This window comes from Neurospora hispaniola (genome assembly GCF_033458365.1).
Source record: "Neurospora hispaniola strain FGSC 10403 chromosome Unknown B0T23scaffold_7, whole genome shotgun sequence".
Lineage (NCBI taxonomy): Eukaryota > Fungi > Ascomycota > Sordariomycetes > Sordariales > Sordariaceae > Neurospora > Neurospora hispaniola.
In genome coordinates, this window is record NW_026944412.1 from 1,943,885 (window position 1) to 1,961,930 (window position 18,046).

Genomic DNA, 18,046 nt, shown 5'->3' on the forward strand with positions numbered 1-18,046 from the left:
TCCGCAAAGTCCGAAAGGGTTTGTTATGGGTCCGGAAGCAGTCTCAATACCTCACTGAGGAGATGGACTCTGAGATGTCGTCCATTACACTCAGGCATGCTTTGGATAGGTCATTCACGTTTGATGGGCTTCTACACACAAGGTTGGGATACCAGCTTGGCGGCACACATCCTGAACGTTTGTGGCATCACGATCATGCCGCGTTTCTTCATGTCGGTTACAAGCCTTTCGTCGGCTGTCATGTGTTGAAACCGGATTCAAGGCGCTTTGCCTCTGCGGTGATACTTGCGTTCGGAGTCACGAACGAAGGGCGCAGCTGGCTGTGTTTTGTAGAGAGACACACCACCTGTCCCTGGTCCCCTTCGCAGCGTGTCTTGAACCGTGCTGAATGCTTGAATACTCCTGTCAACTGGTCAAGGGAAGTCAGGTCAAGCATAGTAGGCAGTATAGGTCAATACGGAATCTTTCGAGATCAGAAAGAGGATATGCTTGCCGCAACGTGGGCAACAGATTCCACATTTCTTACGGCTACACTTGTCGAGGAAGTGCGAGATGGCTGCACCACGTATGTCATAAAGCTCCGAGAGGAACTCATTGTAAGCAGTGAGGATAGCCAGGAGCAGAATAGGAGCGGACCAAAGGATGGAGACAGAAAGTCGTGGCTGATGAGGGCTATCGGCCTTTGACTGGCTCATCGAAGTACACGAACTAAAAAACACGAACAAGCGCAAAAGTATGTGGAAACTACCGTCGCAATTTCCTACCCACGCCGGACGGTCGATTTCAGCCATTTCTATGTATGTACCGCAAGAACAAATCGTCAGTGATCATTGATCCCGACTTGTTTAGAGTTGAATATTCGAGAATAATGGCACATTCCCAGATATAAATGTAGAACTTCTTTCCGGCACCTAGGACCCTCTCGCAGCCTCACATCACTAAGGTACAATATCCCTCAATTGACCTTTTCTACTCGACCTTAACAACCACCTTACCAAAGTGACTTCCACTCCTTAAGTACTTGATCGCCTCCTTTCCCTCCTCAAACTCAAGCACCTTATCCACCACCGGCCTGATTTCATGCCTCTGATAGAACTCGCACATCTCCTCAAATCGGTCCCTAGGACCATTAATAATTCCCTTGAGCGTCACAGTCCTCCTCAGCGCCAACACGTTCACATTCATCCTGCTCCCCTCACCACTGTCTTCCTTACCGGCCGTATACCCAATGCAAGAGATCAGCCCGCCAAACGCAATGCAATCCAGCGCCTTATACAGCGTCCCCGCCCCGCCCGTCTCGAGAATGATATCTGCCCCGTCGTTCTCTCCCGTAATCTCCATCACCTTCTTCTCCCAGTCGGGCGTCGTCTTGTAGTTAATCACATGATCGGCGCCCAACTCCTCCTTGGCCCTGCGCAGCTTCTCATCGCTCGAACTCGTGATGATGGTCCGCGCCCCGGCCGCTTTAGCAATCTGCAGTCCTGCAATAGCCACGCCGCCCGTTCCCTCCAGCAGCACCGTTTTGCCCTGCAACGGCTTCCCCTCTGCCTTGGCCCAGGTGCCAAAGGGCTCCATCCCGAAAATGGCCATCCAAGCTGTCACAGCGGCAATCGGCAGGCAACTCGCCTCTTCGTCGGTCAGGTACTCGGGAACCCGGACGAGGCCGGTGGAGGGAAATACGCGGTAGGTCTGCAAAACGCCGTCGAGAGGCTTTCCGAGCGCCGAGGCAAGGTCCTTGGCGGTGATTTGGCCGGTGAGATGGGATTGGCAGAAGGTGGAGAGGACGCGGTCGCCTACTTTCCAGGGGGACTGAGAGGCGCCGGGGCCGGGAGAGCCAAGGGCGGCGATAATGCCGAGGGCGTCGGAGCAGGGGACGAGGGGGGTGGTACGCCTGGAATAGGCTTCGTAGTGGTTGTATTCGCCGTTGGTCACTGCGGGGGTTGTCAGCTATGTCCGTATATATATGATCATGTTGGGACTTGAGCGAAAGGGTGATAATAGTAAAGGAACAACATACCCTCCGTATCACGGTAGTTAAGAGAAACAGCCTTGATCTCGACCAACACTTCATCCTGGCCGGGGGTAGGCATGGGCGCAGTGCCACGAGTGAGGTTGTCGAAGCCATCTTCGAATGTGTGCCACTGCTGGACTTCCTTTGTTTGAGTAGACATGGTGAAGTTGTGTTTGCGTTGAAAACCGTCGCAAGGTGAGCTGGAGTGAGAACTTGATCGATCTTGATGAGATAGAATGGATATTGTGAAACGTGTAACTGAAGGAGTTTATATAACTGCTGCGGTGTGAGACTGATGTAACAAGCTGATAAATGTGGTAGTAACCGCTTCGCGATGTGGATCACCCAAGAGATCGCGATTTGTAAGACAGGACGCCCTTCCCCTGAGCTTCCCCACTATGTCTTGGCATAGAAGGTCTTCTTGCACGATGTTGAAGACATGGGACACTCGAGCGTCACGCATCAGCATCGTGTCAATCTGATGAAACGAAGTGTTCATGAAGGTGTCACTAATTTACTCTTTACAAAAATACCACTGTTCCATTGCCGCAGCTCATGATGGGCAGCATTTCCTTGCGTCAACGCGCCGTGTGAACAACCACCATTCCCAGACAAGGTTCATGAAATAGACATCGCGAAAACCAAGCCCATATTGATATCAGAGCCAATTCAACCACGCTTATTCCATCACTCATACCCAACAGGATCACCTAAGTCCAATCAAGAAATGATCATTGCCGGCCCCATCAAGGGCTCAAAGCTCAATCAACAACTCCTCCGTATCCTTCAAGTCCTCCATTTCACAGGCCCTCACCTTTTCCGGTTCAGTCAGTCCCAGTCCACATCCAGTGTTCTTCTCTGCCTGTTCCAAACGCCACATCCACTCATCAACACTCCTGGCGAACTGGTACAACACAAGCTGGCGTTCCTGAACCTTGCCAAGGCGAGGAAAATCGCTGCTCCGACGCATGTACGCCAAGCTCTCCATCTCCAAATCCCATCCGACTAGCCAGGCGTGGGGATCGCGACAGCCCCAGTCTTCTATGGGAATTGGAGGTAAAGGAAGGATGAGCTTGTTGCCTATGTTGGTGGACTCGGTGTCTTTGAGGGAGGCGTGACTTTTCATTCTGCGAATGCTGTTGTTGTTCGTATCGTTTGCTTTCAATGAGACGCAGCTTTTCATGGTGCGAATTGAACCAGACCGATTTAATTGAGGTTGGACGTGTGGTTGAGCCTGAGCCTGAGCCTGCTTCTTGAGAAGATAAGCTTTGCGCGCCTCAACAACATGTTGAACGACCTTCTTCATCACACATGGATGAATAGGGAAACACGCTTCCTGAATATACTTCTCTTTTGCCGCTCTAGCCACCAGCGGATGTGGCCCCTTCAAGTGGTCGCCAACAATGTTCTTGTTCTGTTTTTTCCTGTGGACTTGAATGGAGAAGAAGATATCGTGGAGGCTCTCCTTGTGGAAGTCAACGAGCTTTTGCCCGTCTCCTGTCTTCTGAGCTTGGCTGTACAACACCGGCCGGTCTTCCATGCTCATATTCGCAAAGTATTCTCGCAAGAACTTGGTTGTCAGCTGCGAGAGTTTTTGCATATCATCGAGTTGATCGGTTAGGCCGCCCATGAGGTTGACGGTCTCTATGGGGCTGAGAAAAGGATCCTGGGGTACAAAAACGAAGCCGGGAATTTGGGCGAAGACTTTGTGACGGACGATCTCAATCCACGAAAGGAGTTCGGGCCCTCCTTGCATTTGACCAGCCCAAATCTGTTCGAGACGTGAAGGCCTAGTGGTTTGCTGATGGTAGAACTTGATGGGGACTTCGTATGGCCTGTGGTTGGCGGCATACAGGGTTACTGTGACGGTTCTTTGTGGCGTGTTGACCACGGCCCGTGGAGCCGATGCGGGTATGTTGTATGCGCCGCGTCGAGGGATAAGCACTCGTGATTCTGCCTTGTTGTCTTCATGACCATGGGTTCGTCGTGGAGTTTGCTTCGAAAAGTCATTAGGCGCTAGTGACTGCGGTAGCAAAGTCTGCTTGGTTGGCGTGTCACTGGACGGTCTAGGGCTAGCTGAAGGAGGTTCGCCCGTGTACCGTGATGACAAAAGCGGACTGGGATGCAAAGTGATCGCGTAACGGTAAACACGTAGAAATGGGTCCGTATCGTTGAGAAGAGGCTCTTGTTGATCCAGTAAACTATCCATGTTAGTAGCAATGCTGATAGTCGTTCGTGTGATGGTGATATTTTCGCGCCTGAGTTGTCTTCAGTTGACTGCGGAAGTCCAGTACTTTAGGGCATTTTGGCATTTAACCTGATCCCCAGCAAGTCTTGTCGGGTGTTGCCTTCCTGTTTGTCCTGAGTGATGGCTTGCACCATGATTCACTTCGCTGTATCACTTTCCGCTCGAAGCAACCATCGATTTCTCATCGCATAGGAAATAGGTGTTGTGTGATTAGACAGAGCAACCCGGAATCAACCGTGGACATCTCCCCTAGCTGTGAAGAATGATGGTAGATTCAAGGCAAGTCCAACAACAATGGCGTATTTTCGTCTTTTGTTGACGCGATCCAGCTTTCCTCAATCCACAGGTCCTGAAAAGCCTCCAATTATTCATAACCAGGGGGCATTTCTGCAGTAAAAGCTGTATCGATCAGAGACTCTGATAGATTCACAGTGTCCTTCATGTCATAAATCTCCAAACCCTGATAATGTACATAGTTCAAAGGCCAAGAAAAGAGCAAAGTGATCACCTGCTGGGCAAGAATAGGCGGTCTCTACATGTGTTTCAGTACCGAACATCACCGGTAGCGATTACTTGTATGAGGGTGAAGAACTGACCGGATGTGACCTTCAGAATTGGAATTTCATACCTGGTGTTAATGGATGGAGAAGGAGATATCTGTATTGATTCCCCAAGGGCAAGTGGCAACTTGGGCTTGATTCTGTGCAGGGGTGAGAAAGCAGGTGAGATGGGTTAGGATGTCGTTATGATGGGGCGGGAGCCGACCCGCAGAATTAGCAATCAACCTTGTGTTGGGTTAGCCCACCCGACCTCCCGCTTGAAGTCGGCCAACCGGTTGTCGTTGCTATCCGCTGTAATCACCCCTTTGATTGATCCGTGAAAATTTCGCTATGAGGACGACAAAAGTACTGAGAGAGAGTAATACAGTTTAACATGGTGTTTATGACAAGACTGTCCAACTTCAGCCTTTGGTCAAGTAATGCGGGTTGAGGGAGTCCCATTGACAGATGTGGCTTGGTGGATGATGAGAAGGCGTCCCGATGACTCAACGGCCGTCATCGGAGGAGGGACATGGAGGTAAATAACCGCCTTCTACCCATTCTCTGTATCTTGGAACCTTCCCCTCCTCAGACCTCAAGCAGGTGTCGATATCACGGTTCCTTGACACATAATCAACCAATCAAGCACCAACCACTGCGAGATTATCTTATATTTCAGCCATGGCCGACGCGGACAAGGGACTGCCCGTCAGCTGCGAATGCGGATACATTAAGTTCCAAACGCCGTCGTCGAAGCCGCTCGGAACGGCATGCTGCCATTGCACATCGTGTCGAAAACAGTCAGCCTCCTTCTTCGGTACCTCGGTCTACTTCCCGACCAGCCAAATGTTTCCGCTGCCGGCCGATCTCGAGTCGAAGCTCTCCGTCTTCACCCATCCAGCCGAGAGCGGCAACACCATGCACTGCTACTTCTGTCCCAAGTGCGGAGTACGCGTTTTCCATGCTGGCGTGCTCCCTGATGGTAACATGCGACCTGTCGTTGCTATCAAGGGAGGAGTTATCGAATCTGGGCTGGATTGGAAGGAAATGAAGCCCAAGCATATCTACACTCGATCAGCGGTCATGGAGTTGCCCGAGGAGTGGGAGTGCTACGAGACCACTGCGCCCGCACAGTATGGCCCAGCGCCGGGAGACGATGCCAAAGACAAGAAGACGAAGGAAAAATGAACATGCGTTTTCGGTTTTGTCTACAAACAGTTGATGTTGCTACGTGGAGGTTGGAACGGATGTCGTTCAGTTATCTTCTCTTGTTTGCGGATGGGAATGCTAGCGCACCGACATGTAGAGGCAGTTATAAGCTTAATGCATTGTCCCCAGAACCGGTGCAGAAATTGTTAGCGTACCATCTCCTCTAGTCGTAAGGGTTAGGGTCATTCAGGTCCGTGATTCATCTGAAACCCGATTTGAGCGGACGGTGGAGATCAATTCAGGGGCGGGAAGAAACCCGAAGAGTGGGGCTGACAGCACCCCTCTCCGCCGCTGCGCTGCGACCCTGACAGATGCCAACTTTTAGCACCCAAACCGCCCGCGGTCTGGCTCCTGAATGTCCGCCATGCGCCCAGTCCGTCTTGTCAACTCCATTCTTCGAACGCGTCTCATCTACACAATGGCTCCCAGTATGCCTTTCTGCCGCTATGTTACTCTAAAGACACCATGATCCTCCACCATTACTGACTCGGCCGCGCTGCCAGCTCTTCCTCCCGATCGTCGCCCCGTCGTTATCTCTGGCCCCTCTGGCGTCGGCAAGGGCACCCTCTTCAAGCTCCTCTTCGAGAGACACCCCGACACTTTTACTCTTTCCGTGTCGCATACCACCCGCGGCCCTAGACCCGGCGAGAAGGATGGCGTCGACTACCACTATGTCACCAAGGAAGCTTTCGAAGAGCTGAAGGCCAAGGGCGGTTTCGTCGAGAGGTACAACAACAACAATCAGCAACGCTCCCGGTCAGAGACACGACTTGAGAGCATGGGGGCTAACTCTCCATAACAGTGCGCAGTTCGGCAGCAACTTCTACGGAACCAGCAAGGCCACCATCGAGGAGCAGTCCGCCAAGGGCAAGGTTGTCGTTCTCGACATCGAGATGGAGGGTGTCAAGCAGATCCAGGCCTCTGGCTTCCCCGCCCGCTACGTCTTCATCGCTCCCCCATCAGAGGAGGAGCTCGAAAAGAGACTCCGCGGCCGCGGTACTGATAAGGAGGAGGATATTCTCAAGAGACTGGCTCAGGCCAAGAACGAGCTCGCTTTCAGCAAGACCGGTGTCCATGATAAGATCATCGTCAACGAGGTACGTGTCGCTTGCTCATTTCAAGGCGCCGCGTACCATGAGGAGCTAACACATTATAGGATCTCGAGACGGCCTACAAGGAGCTCGAGGAGTTCGTCTATGCGCCGGTCGCCTGAATTTGGGGTTGAAAATAATGTTTTGAATAGACAGACTATACCCTGATCAACCGCCCTGTCCTCAGAATTGTGTTGACTGTCTCGATGCCAGAACTGGACCATCTTCCGCATGTGTGTTGGCTGCCGCCGTTATTCAAAGTATACCGCACCAAAACCGGAGTAACTTCGCTAGCCGGCCGGTCCTCTGCCCCATATTTCGAATAGACTCTATAGAGGTAACTAGCCAGGCCTTAATCGGCTTAAGCAATAATGGTCGGCTCGTATGGATTTGAAGGCGGATTGAGGGTCTGGTCGACCTACAGCAGGCCGTCAAGACCAGCCCAAGTTGATGTCTGCCTTGAAAGGGCATGCACGAACCCACTACAAAAAGAAATTTTGCGAGCCGTTCATATCAAAACAGTACTCCGGATTGCATTCGCAGACCTTCTCTTCAGTCAAAAATTACGACACTGCTCGACACTCGCGGTGACTTAGTCACTTCCTCGTATTTGGAGCATGGAACGTCGAATCCAGCCAAATATCGATCCCGCATACTCACATCTATATTCAACTTTTGTACAACTTCAACTAGTACCTATACAATCTTGTTCCAAGTGACAACATGATAAACGAGTCCCAGAACCTCCAAGGGAAGTTGGGCACAGCATCGGAGTATGAGCCAGAGCGAAGGATATTCAAGCTGTTCATCTAACGGACATTTTTGCCTACCTAGGGATCGCAAGAATCCACACAGAAACTTCCATACATCCTCTGGTATGCCACCTCTAGTTCTATTCTTTGCGTGTTACCCAAAGTCATTTGTTCAACCAGTTATGCTACCGACAGATCTATGCATTCTTAGTCATCTGCCGTGTGGTGAGATGATCCAGAACATCCCTACCTGTGTACTTCCCTTGAGATGGTATAATACTGTATCATTGTGGAATCCCTGGGTCTGTAGGCTGAATAGTATCTCTTCAGATGTCCCAACTTTCCTCAAGTCATCAATCACAGCGAGCAAGAAAGAAGCAGACGACCAGCTTTCCGTCAAAATGGCCATCATAGGAGCCAAGGAAGAACATGGCGATTCACGTGTCACGTCTAACCGAACTGATCAAGGCGGACACAATAAAGCCGTGTCAAAAACCATACCTTCGTCTGCTTTACCTGGTTCACATTCCTTGTGTATCAGGATCGAAAGTGGCGTCAGGGTTCAAGTCGTCCATGATGAATAGCCTCCAAGCTGTAAAATCCTGAGTAGATTGTTGGACCAATACTTGCTCTAGGGCTCTGATTCAAGATGTGGAAGTGTACACATTACTTCCAACTGTTGAACAGCGAAACAAGACAACCCATCCATCCACATGACAGGGACAATATACCAGGTACTCACCATTTGCGGAACGCAAGGGTACTGCCCCTGATGTTACGTAACAGCTGACGAAGCGAATGGCGACGTCGGAATCCTCGATAAGTTCCCGCTCGACCTGATGCTTGACCGGGCGGGAATTGAGCCTGGCTCCAAGCTGCGCATTCTCGACGACTTAGTTGCATAAAAGCTTCAAAATTGATGCCATGGCTGGCATAGAATCTCCAGCGAAGGTCGTTCTTCGACCAGTGTTGTGTTGGAACAGGATTAATTTATCTTGTTCGGTTTCTGCAATCTGGTAGGAACGTTGCTTGATTCTGGGTCGGAATGGACCTAAGGTCGTTCCTAGAATGGGAACGGGTTCTGATAGTATTTGCTTTTTGGTATTTCGAGCACACATCTTACGCTCTCGTATTCCACACATGGGCGCATTTTGTGCGTCATCAACGGTACTACGTACAATCTAGAACTATATGACCAACTATGAGGATGTTTACCAGTTTCGTCCAACGGGAATATCATCGTCATCTCCAGAAATTCCGGATCCCCAACCTGAACCTCTACTGGGATCCTGACCTCGTACCATTACCAAGCCGTCGCCAAAGAGCGTATCGGTCGCCTGGGTGAGTGGCTAATGTCTTGGCTGATAAAAACTTTTCATGGCCTTCGACAACTGCGAGGAACACAGCGGTGGACACGTCGGGGCAAAACTGTTGGTCCAGCTTGGTGCTTTTCTGTGTTCTATCGACAATATGTTGTTGCTACATGTTGGCCGCTCTAGGGCTGCCGATGCGATTTTCAGTTACAACTGAAAACTTGGGCCATAAGACCCTACTTACAAGTACCGACACTTGCCCTTGATCAAGCCAACTGACTTCTGTCGGGACATGTTTTTGGAAGTGGCGAGCGACTCCAGCATTCAGGTGCGGCTCCAGTAGGGGTCTGAGGACCTCCGATTATGAAGAGACGTTCAGTTCGAGGTTTACGGCTTGAAGCCTGAATTGAGATGGAGGAGACCCGCACTTCAGTTCACCCCCAACTAACCAAAATGCAGCTTGGATGGTCCTTGACATTGTCGAAATGAGGCATGATGAAGAGAGTAGTTGATTAATTGTGGTTGGACATCCCTACCAACTGTTCATCAGATGGCGAATCAATCGGGTATTGGAGATGCCCTTGCAGGAGTATAAGTACCTTGGTCTTTCCACACCATGATTGATTGGAAGAAGGAAGTTGTCGAAGAGCGTTTTCTTGTAGAATTAAGGCTGCGGAACGCTGGCGTTTTGGTCGAGAGAAAAAATGATTCTAGAGTGGAAAGAGCATTATGTCCGCAGCTGTATGTGATTGCTTGCTGCCTACCCCACCAGCTGCAGAGTGCTCGATGCCGTCTGATCGTCTGAGGATATTTCAATGGACTACCAGAATTACAACCCCGCGGGAAGCTTCCACTTTCCATCCTTCGCGATAACTTCAGTTCCTTCCCATCCAGAAAACCACCCCGAAACAGGAAGAAACTGCGAAGTTCAAGCTGCTTGTCTACTTCCCAACTAGTACAGCATCAAATGTCATACTCGCCAAGTTGACAGGATCAATCTTGCAAAACTTTTTCCACGACAATTGAAGAAGACCGCTATTCCTGGACGAATGCTAATGGAAACTGCGCTGAGCATGAAAGAGCTCCGCAATCTAAGACCGGCACCACCACCGTCTAATCGAGCGCCATCGGCTGGGTCAGCGATGATCTGCCTCGCCGACATGTTAGACAGGATCTGAAAAGTGGCATAGATGGCAGATCACATCTCCGCATCTGTTGGGTGCATCTGTCAAACTCCCGTGAGCCACGATTTTTCATATATGAGCTCTTCAACAGGGGATGGCAGCGGTTGGTTCACTGACATTCTTGCAGTTCCCAACATACCAGGTTGTCCCTCGTTACATACAACGAGTTCTAGACCTCATCTACACTCTGCATATGAAAATTATGACCTCTTTTGGGGTGTTATCAGCAGATATCCTGGAACTGGAGACACTCATGTTGTATCATAACAGAATTCATGTATACCTTATTTCAATTCTCTGACTGCTGGCACCCATCACAACCAAAATAACTGATGCGGCACAGACCACTACATCACATCTCGATACTACCCTATATCGGAAAGCCCACAAATGGACAATTGCACCTCTACTTCTGAGTTGGGGCCACAGTAAGTACTCGGTGCCTCCATGAATGGCAACCGGACTGACGGTTGACATCTTGCTTCCCCTGTAAGCAGATCGGTTATCAAAAAGCAACTACTTTGGAGAGTGCTGTCTGGGCTCCATCAATAAACATCTTTTGACGTCCATCATGTTGAAACACCACAAGATGCACCGCGCTTCTTCCACCTCGCATTGATAGATACCCAGAGGACAAAGGAGGCCAGTAACTTGATATCGCAGCCATCTCATCTTGATCAACACCTCTACAACAACAAGCAGCCTTCCATAACACTTGCTTTACGCATCAGCGCATATGCTGCTTGCGTTGACATAGAGCAGAAGATGGGATCTCATATGCCAACCGTGTCCTAAGTACTCTTCGCTAACTCCGAACACGGCCGAGAAAACGTCTCCTAGCCGCCAGTTACGCCATTCTCACACTTCCAGATACAGATGTTGAAGTTCACTTCGCTTCTTTCCCGTCCATCCAGACGTATGTCTTCTCCACCTACAAATATGCCAAGCGCGACACGCATCTTAACCCGCCCCATCATCCACACCATTACGGGCATCGACATGGTATTCGCTTGAGTCCGACCCGAACTCGCCGCCGACCGTGTCAACATGAACCAAATTCGCATCGGACTCATATGCGCCATTTGACTCATGTGTCTTTTGTTGAAAACTTCGCTTCCCTGGCTTGACCGCGAGTTTGTTGGTGTTCTTTTGGGTCATCGTCGAGTTTGTCACCAATGTGCATGCATCCATCGTCGCAGTCTACCCGGTCTTTTTCTTTGCTTTAACCACCATCGGCCATGTCAACCATAACAACCTAAGTCCAAACACATCCGAATTTATCATTCTCTCCCCCAACACTACCAAGGACGTTCCCAGGCCTTTCCAGCCCCACCCCAAGCCTCCAAGACGTACCTGTGCATCAAAAGGCCTACCCATTCTGTGTCCCCTTCCTATACATCCCATGGGATATCTACCAAAACTTGTTCTCCATCATTATTGCCACTTTTCTCGAGAGCAATCGCCGTCCCGTTCAGTAATGTCCACATGTTGAAGATTGATGAGGAGACGAGGCGAAGGAAATTCATAATTATTTTTGCATTGATAATACTCATGCTCGAAATGATGGTGCCTGGAAGAGATGAGAAGGGTTACACCTGGTGGGATGTTAGGTTTGAACGATATCTACAGAGGAATGGATAACGCCATTTCCCCTGCCCAGTTTCCGGCAACTACATGCAGCCAGCACACCAAAAGCCTGCATCATGTAAAGGCTTCGGATTGTGTTTGGATAGACAATAATCTTCAATTTTCTCTCTTGCTTACATCAGGGTGTTATCGCGGAGTGTCCACCGGGTGTAGTGATTTACCGAGGGGGGCGCAATGCTGCAAATATTCAAGGATTCGTTATCGTTCCAAGGGAAAACATCACATCCCGTGGAACTAGTCAGGTCACGGATATATACTGCATAGTAATTATATATGGGACATAGCGCCATTGACGATGTACAAGATGTGTTCATGGATAAGTAAGTAGAGCCACGCGTGCGCTTCAAGTACCATGTGTTGTGGGACATTACAATCCGAACCCGTACACGGAACCACCAACGGGCATAAAACCAGGTACTGCAAGAACCACGATCGAGATCACTATGTACCTTGGCGTACTGTGGGGAATACTCGAAGGGGTCCTTTTGATCATATTCCCGGCAATCCTTCAGTCATAACTGCTCGGCATGAAACATTTTCTGATCTACTCCTGCCAGGACATCTGATGAACCATCGTTCGCCAAGAAGATCCAGCTACAGCTGAACCAATCATCTCCTTTCTCATGTCCCGATTGGGGAACTGGACAGTGCCACAGCAGGGGTTTTGGCCATCGCCAAAAGTTCCACCCATGGAGTGGAGTCGTTCGTTCTGAACGAGTGCAATTCATGTTGAACGACATGGCATTATGGGTACCTACGGGAGAAGGACCAAGGCTCAGTTTGGGGGATAACAACACAGGCATGCGATTGCTCGTAGGACGAAACCGAAAACATAACGGTGTATAGTTGGAATACAAGAGTGGAAACGAGGACAGGCAACTGTCATGATACTGTACAGCATGGTCGGTCACAGTGCAAGTGTGAGGTGTTAACTGTATTTCTTGGTAAGACTGCACCCAGTGGGCCGAAAACACCACTGCGGGTTCAAGACAGAGGCGGGCAGGATGCAAAAAATTCCAAAAGAGACAACCTTGTCTCTGAGGAGGGCTGGGCTTAGGAACAATGACAGCGCCAATGGTACTAGCTACCACAGTAAGCGCTCAAAATGGCCGGCCTTGTGCGCTTAAAGCGACTTTTGTCTCGGAATGGCATGTTTTGCCGTAACTACAGCAAATACGGCGGCAGCAGCATTCTGCCGCGCGAACGGACATGCGACATCGTGTTACAAGCCCTCGATTTTCTCGTCTGGGAGGCTCAACCCCAGTGAGAACCTCAATATCATGTCGCATCCCTGAAAAGATATCATCAAGCGGCTTTTCGTGGAGGGAGGTTTTCGACGCAGCGACCCGATCCGCGGACACTCCTCGAGTGCCGCCAAATTCCTGAGAGTGCCGCCACTTTGCCGCAACAGGGCATCCGCTTGGATCCCCTCATGCGAATAGACTCTGATACGAGCGCATGCAAACACCATGCTGGATAAAAAGCTATTTCCCAACGTGTTCGCAGCGCTTTTCATCGCTATTGTCGACGTCCGTGAGATTTTTCTGGCTGGTGAGCTCTACGATTTCTATACGTAGCTGACATGCGGGTGTTATCTCCGATTGTCCACGGAGCCTGATCGCCCGTATGGATACGCATAACGCCAAACCTTTGTGGATGCATGAGTGTAACACCAATCAATGCAGGAACCGTACTTTGCAAAATCGAGTCACGAGGGGTTATCAAGTTGAGACTTTCAAATTCCTGATAATCACCGCTCGATAATTTCGGTCGAGAGGTTCAGACGGGTCGAACCGACAAGCCCAGCTATGTACTTCACTGGGTACGAAGATTAGGAACGGGAAAAACGTTCATGATCAGGAGTATTCAGTTGCCTGGAGATGTTGGGGTGGGGTTGCGAAACTCGGTACAGCTTCGGAAGTAAAGGGAAGCATGTCAGCATGCAATGTTACCACACAGGGCGACATGGCAGGGGCGGTATACAGGCAAATGCCCTGATGGTTTACGTATGTATACCACTTCAATCTCGACTGTCTATCTCTTTGGCTGAGCAAAGTTATCATTTTTAGCGTCGACACGGTTTTTGGCTAACGAAAACATACAGGTACTATGTATGCAGCTTAGTGGCAATCATTTTATCAGCTACTTCCTTTAATTTTCCAGACATCTGGTGCGATAAGACCGTCGGGCGGATCTCTCAGAAGTAGCTGCATACTTTTGTGGGGCGCGCCAGAATAAAGTGAATGTATCGACCAACGAGATCATCCAGCCGCCATCCAGTAGCGATTCCAAAGAGAAGTGATCGTCAGGGTAGCTTTGAAGGATTGTGGGACTTGTGTAACGATAAGATGCTATGGTGGCTCCTCGGTCCCAATACCGGAGGACGAAATCCTTTCTCTGGTTTCAGGCGGTTCCATAAAGTGAGGGTGGAAAAGACATGGCGTCGACAAGACATAGCCACGATGTTGTGAACTGAGAGGAAGAACATTTTTCTCAACCCAACTCAAGACTCCATAAACACCAGTCTGGGTGAAGAAATCATAACCATGGAGACCATCGACCTAGTCGTCATCGGTTCAGGTAAAATCTCGCCTGGCTGGCGGCTGCAGTGCACCACCACAAAATGACTAACCAAATTTTGCCAAAACAGGCCTCTTTGGCCTCGCCATGGCCAAAACCTACCACCAACTCCACCCCACCCTCACCCTCGCCATCTTTGACAAAGCCGAAACCATAGGCGGCGTTTGGGCCGAGGAACGCCTCTACGACGGCCTACGTACCAACAACCTCAAAGGAACCTACGAATATCTCGACTACCCCATGAGCCCCGAACTCTTTGGGGTCAAACCCGGGGAGTACATGACCGGTCCTGTAATGCACAAGTACCTCTCCAGCTATGCCGAGGCGTTTGGCATCAAGGATAAAATCCGGCTTCGGCATACGGTGTTGGAGGCTGCGCATCAGGATGGAGTAGAGGGTGGGTGGGTGTTGACGGTGCAAAGTCCCGATGAAGGAATGACGAAGAAGCAAGTGTTTGCCAAGAAGATGGTGATGGCGACTGGACTGACGTCCGAGGCGTTTTTGCCGGATTTCAAGGGGCAGGAAACGTTTGGGGCGCCGCTGTTTCATAGTAAGGAGTTGAAGAGGTATGAGGGGACGTTGGAGGGGGAGATAAAGGTTGTCACGGTGCTGGGGGGAACAAAGTCGGCTTGGGATGCGGTGTATGCGTATGCGTCGAAGGGGATCAAGGTTGACTGGGTTATTCGAGGTGAGTACGGGCTCGATGTGAGGAGGTGTTAGGAAAGTAGGGCGTTTGACTGACCGAGGCGATGAGAACCCAGAGAGCGGGCATGGACCGGCGTGGATGGCGCCATCGTTTGTTACGCCTTTTAAGCTATGGTTGGAGGCGTTGGTTCGTAAGTAAACCTCGAAAACACATGGCTCATTCGCGATAGGCTAACCACGGATGTCATTTATCAGACACACGAATTTTGACATGGTTTTCGCCATGTATCTGGGGAGCTGCCGACGGCTACTCGCTGATCCGGAGGTTTTGGCACGGAACAGCCATCGGACGAGCAGTCACCAATGCATTCTGGTGGGTCTTGGGAAACGACGTCAAGACCATCAACAAATACAGTTCGCATCCAGAGATCAAGAAGCTCGAGCCATGGTCGCCGGCCATGTTCGTTGCCTCGAGCTTTTCCATCCTCAACTTCCCATCTGACTTCTTCGATCTCATCCGCAAAGGCACCGTTAATATCCACATTGCCGACATCACAAGGTTGTCACCAAAAGCGGTGCATCTTTCCAACGGATCCCAGCTGGAAACCGAGGCCTTGTGTTGTGTCACGGGGTGGAAGCACGTACCGCCTGTGAAGTTTCTCCCAGAGGGCATCGAGAAGGAGCTAGGGCTGCCTCATTCCCTGGACGGTGACGCTGAACCGATTTTTTCGGACGAAATGGTGGCGCGAGCAGATGAGGAAATTCTCTCGAAATTTCCGCGACTCAGGTACCAACCGATTATCAACAAGAGATACAAGCCCATGACGGAAACAGAAGGCCTGTCAACGAGAGATGAGACTATTTCCCAGGCCCGCCAAACTCCCTGGACTCTCTATCGGTTCATGGTGCCGCCCTCGCCGCGGTTTCTGGCAACGAGAGATATCGCTTTCATCGGTTGTTTTTGTAGCTTCTCTTCTGGGCTCTCTGTTTATCCCCAGGCACTCTGGATCTGCGCGTTTCTCGACGATAAGTTGCCCCTGAGCGTGATGCCGTCCAGAAAAGCTTTGCTTGAGGGGAACTCGAAGCTCAAGAACGAGGCGGTGGGCGAGAAGGGGAAGACCGTGGAGCAGGTGCGATACGAGACGGTTCTCCAAGCACGATTTGGGAAGTGGCGTTATCCGGCAGGTCATGGACACCAGTTCCCCGACTTTGTGTTTGATGCGTTGCCGTATATTGACTCGATGCTTGGTGACCTGGGATTGAAGATTCACCGGAAGAAGAGCTGGTTGGCCGAGATGACAGAACCGTATGGACTCGAGGACTACAAGGACATTGTCAGCGAGTATGCAGAGAAGTATGATGGGAGGATGTGTGCTTGATGGAGTTGTGCCATGCACTTGGCGTTTGTTGGTGTGTCCGCTCCGAGAGTATACCGCTCAAGTTAAGATTCGATCTCGATCTGTGAGCTGCTTCGGTTCGTTCATGGGCAGCCAACTTGGGCTATCATCCCTTATGCGAGTGATACACTTATCCATCCTCAGTTTTTCACAACCAGGTCGTCTGTTTGACACTCGAATCGTACTATTGAAAGGCGGTCGTGATCAGTTTGTTGGTTGGAACCTGGGGTTTCGTTTTTCTCCATATCCAACTAGTGGAACATCAAGGCCTGGACGGTTAATGTGAGAAACGTCGGCACGGCATAGCATCAACATGGCTTCCACCAGGGCAATATATAAGACTCTCGTCTTTCACCTTTCTCCGGCCTTTTCCCATCCATCAGCACCATCGAACATTGACACCATAAGGGGACTCAATCCGAGAAAGCAACCACAATACCCATTGTTGCCAGTCCTACTTATCCCACCCTCACAGGATGTCTGGAAACACCTCTGGGTTCAGCAGTTACAACCCTAACACCTCCAGCTCCGGCTCCGGCTCTGGCTCTGGCGCCGGCTCAAGCGGCACTAGCTCATCTGCCTGGAAGTCCAATGCCTCCGAGATCCGTGACGTCAGCAAGTCGTTCAGCTCCACGGCTTCGAGCTCGACCGACAGCAAGGTCAAGAGCTACGCCGCATCAGAGGCCTCCCGATGGGATAGCATGGCCAAGAATGCCGATTCCATGGCAGATAAGAAGTAGTAAGCTCATGGAGGATAGGCCGTTGCGTTCAACACAGAAGCCTTGAGAGAGTGAGATGATGGGGAGAGGAAAAGGATGGGGGCATGGAAACGAAGGAAGGAAGGGAAGGGATTGGAATGGGAATAGGAAAGATCACGCTACTTGAGAAATGGGATGAGGGCCGGACAAGGACAAGATGTTAATTTTGAGCGTTGATGACAAGAATCCGTCTGGGAGGAATCTGCGTGAGACGTTCCAGGATTCGAGGGCCAATGGCAATGGCCCTCTTTTCGGATCTGTTGACGGGGGTTGGGACACATAGTAGTTCCGTGAAAAATTTTTGAACGAGAAGAATTCAGGAGAGACAGCGACAAGAAGGTTACCAATTATTAGGTACCCATCGTCAAATTTCCAGTGATTGTACTGCAATGTGTTGTGACTGAGAAGGGGAGTAATATGTCGACTCAAGTCGTGTGCCAACACATATTTTCAGTTCTGTGGCGGAGAATGTCGATATCGGGTATGTGGAATAGGACAGAAAAAAAAAAGAGTTGGAAAAGTGACAGCCCCAGGCAGGCAGGGCTCAAGAAAGCCGTTCGGTTCGATGTGTTTCCTCTCCGGATCCCGTTTGAGCCGTAGGGCGGGGGTGGGTCGGCCTCTTGCACTAGCTCTCTGCCTCCCCCGACTGTTTGGAAATACAAGGTACGGGCC

The 18,046-nt window shown here is 50.5% G+C and overlaps 5 protein-coding genes across 5 annotated transcripts; 3 read left to right on the forward strand and 2 right to left on the reverse strand.

Annotated features, from left to right (window-relative positions):
• Positions 1-827: 827 nt before the first annotated feature.
• B0T23DRAFT_217464 (uncharacterized protein) lies at positions 828-2,313 on the reverse strand. The gene is made up of 2 exons (XM_062833671.1): positions 2,018-2,313; positions 828-1,931 (listed from the first exon to the last, which is right to left on the reverse strand). Exons 1-2 carry the CDS (start codon positions 2,169-2,171, stop codon positions 970-972), a joined length of 1,116 nt encoding a protein of 371 aa, XP_062690034.1. The 5' UTR covers positions 2,172-2,313; the 3' UTR covers positions 828-969.
• A 175-nt stretch (positions 2,314-2,488) lies between these two features.
• Positions 2,489-4,196, reverse strand: B0T23DRAFT_386893 (uncharacterized protein). The gene has a single exon (XM_062837653.1). It carries the CDS (start codon positions 3,765-3,767, stop codon positions 2,766-2,768), a length of 1,002 nt encoding a protein of 333 aa, XP_062690035.1. The 5' UTR covers positions 3,768-4,196; the 3' UTR covers positions 2,489-2,765.
• Positions 4,197-5,359: 1,163 nt separating this feature from the next.
• B0T23DRAFT_386894 (Mss4-like protein) lies at positions 5,360-6,333 on the forward strand. Its single transcript, XM_062837654.1, has one exon. The coding sequence runs from the start codon at positions 5,480-5,482 to the stop codon at positions 5,984-5,986; it is 507 nt and encodes a 168-aa protein (XP_062690036.1). The 5' UTR covers positions 5,360-5,479; the 3' UTR covers positions 5,987-6,333.
• A 92-nt stretch (positions 6,334-6,425) lies between these two features.
• Positions 6,426-7,220, forward strand: B0T23DRAFT_398579 (guanylate kinase; the record flags this gene model as incomplete). Its single annotated transcript, XM_062838372.1, has 4 exons — positions 6,426-6,435; positions 6,511-6,763; positions 6,810-7,104; positions 7,164-7,220. 4 exons carry the CDS (start codon positions 6,426-6,428, stop codon positions 7,218-7,220), a joined length of 615 nt encoding a protein of 204 aa, XP_062690037.1.
• Positions 7,221-14,540: 7,320 nt separating this feature from the next.
• Positions 14,541-16,598, forward strand: B0T23DRAFT_322389 (FAD/NAD(P)-binding domain-containing protein; the record flags this gene model as incomplete). The annotated part of the gene is made up of 4 exons (XM_062835293.1): positions 14,541-14,574; positions 14,645-15,262; positions 15,321-15,410; positions 15,475-16,598. 4 exons carry the CDS (start codon positions 14,541-14,543, stop codon positions 16,596-16,598), a joined length of 1,866 nt encoding a protein of 621 aa, XP_062690038.1.
• Between the last annotated feature and the right edge of the window lie 1,448 nt (positions 16,599-18,046).

Bases quoted from the DNA above. Each gene is read 5' to 3' on its own strand.
- B0T23DRAFT_217464 (XM_062833671.1), bottom strand. From the start codon at position 2,171: ATGTCTACTCAAACAAAGGAAGTCCAGCAGTGGCACACATTCGAAGAT. The intron at 1,932-2,017 runs GTATGTTGTTCC...CAACCCCCGCAG, and splicing joins TAACTACCGTGATACGGAGG to TGACCAACGGCGAATACAAC.
- B0T23DRAFT_386893 (XM_062837653.1), bottom strand. From the start codon at position 3,767: ATGCAAGGAGGGCCCGAACTCCTTTCGTGGATTGAGATCGTCCGTCAC.
- B0T23DRAFT_386894 (XM_062837654.1), top strand. From the start codon at position 5,480: ATGGCCGACGCGGACAAGGGACTGCCCGTCAGCTGCGAATGCGGATAC.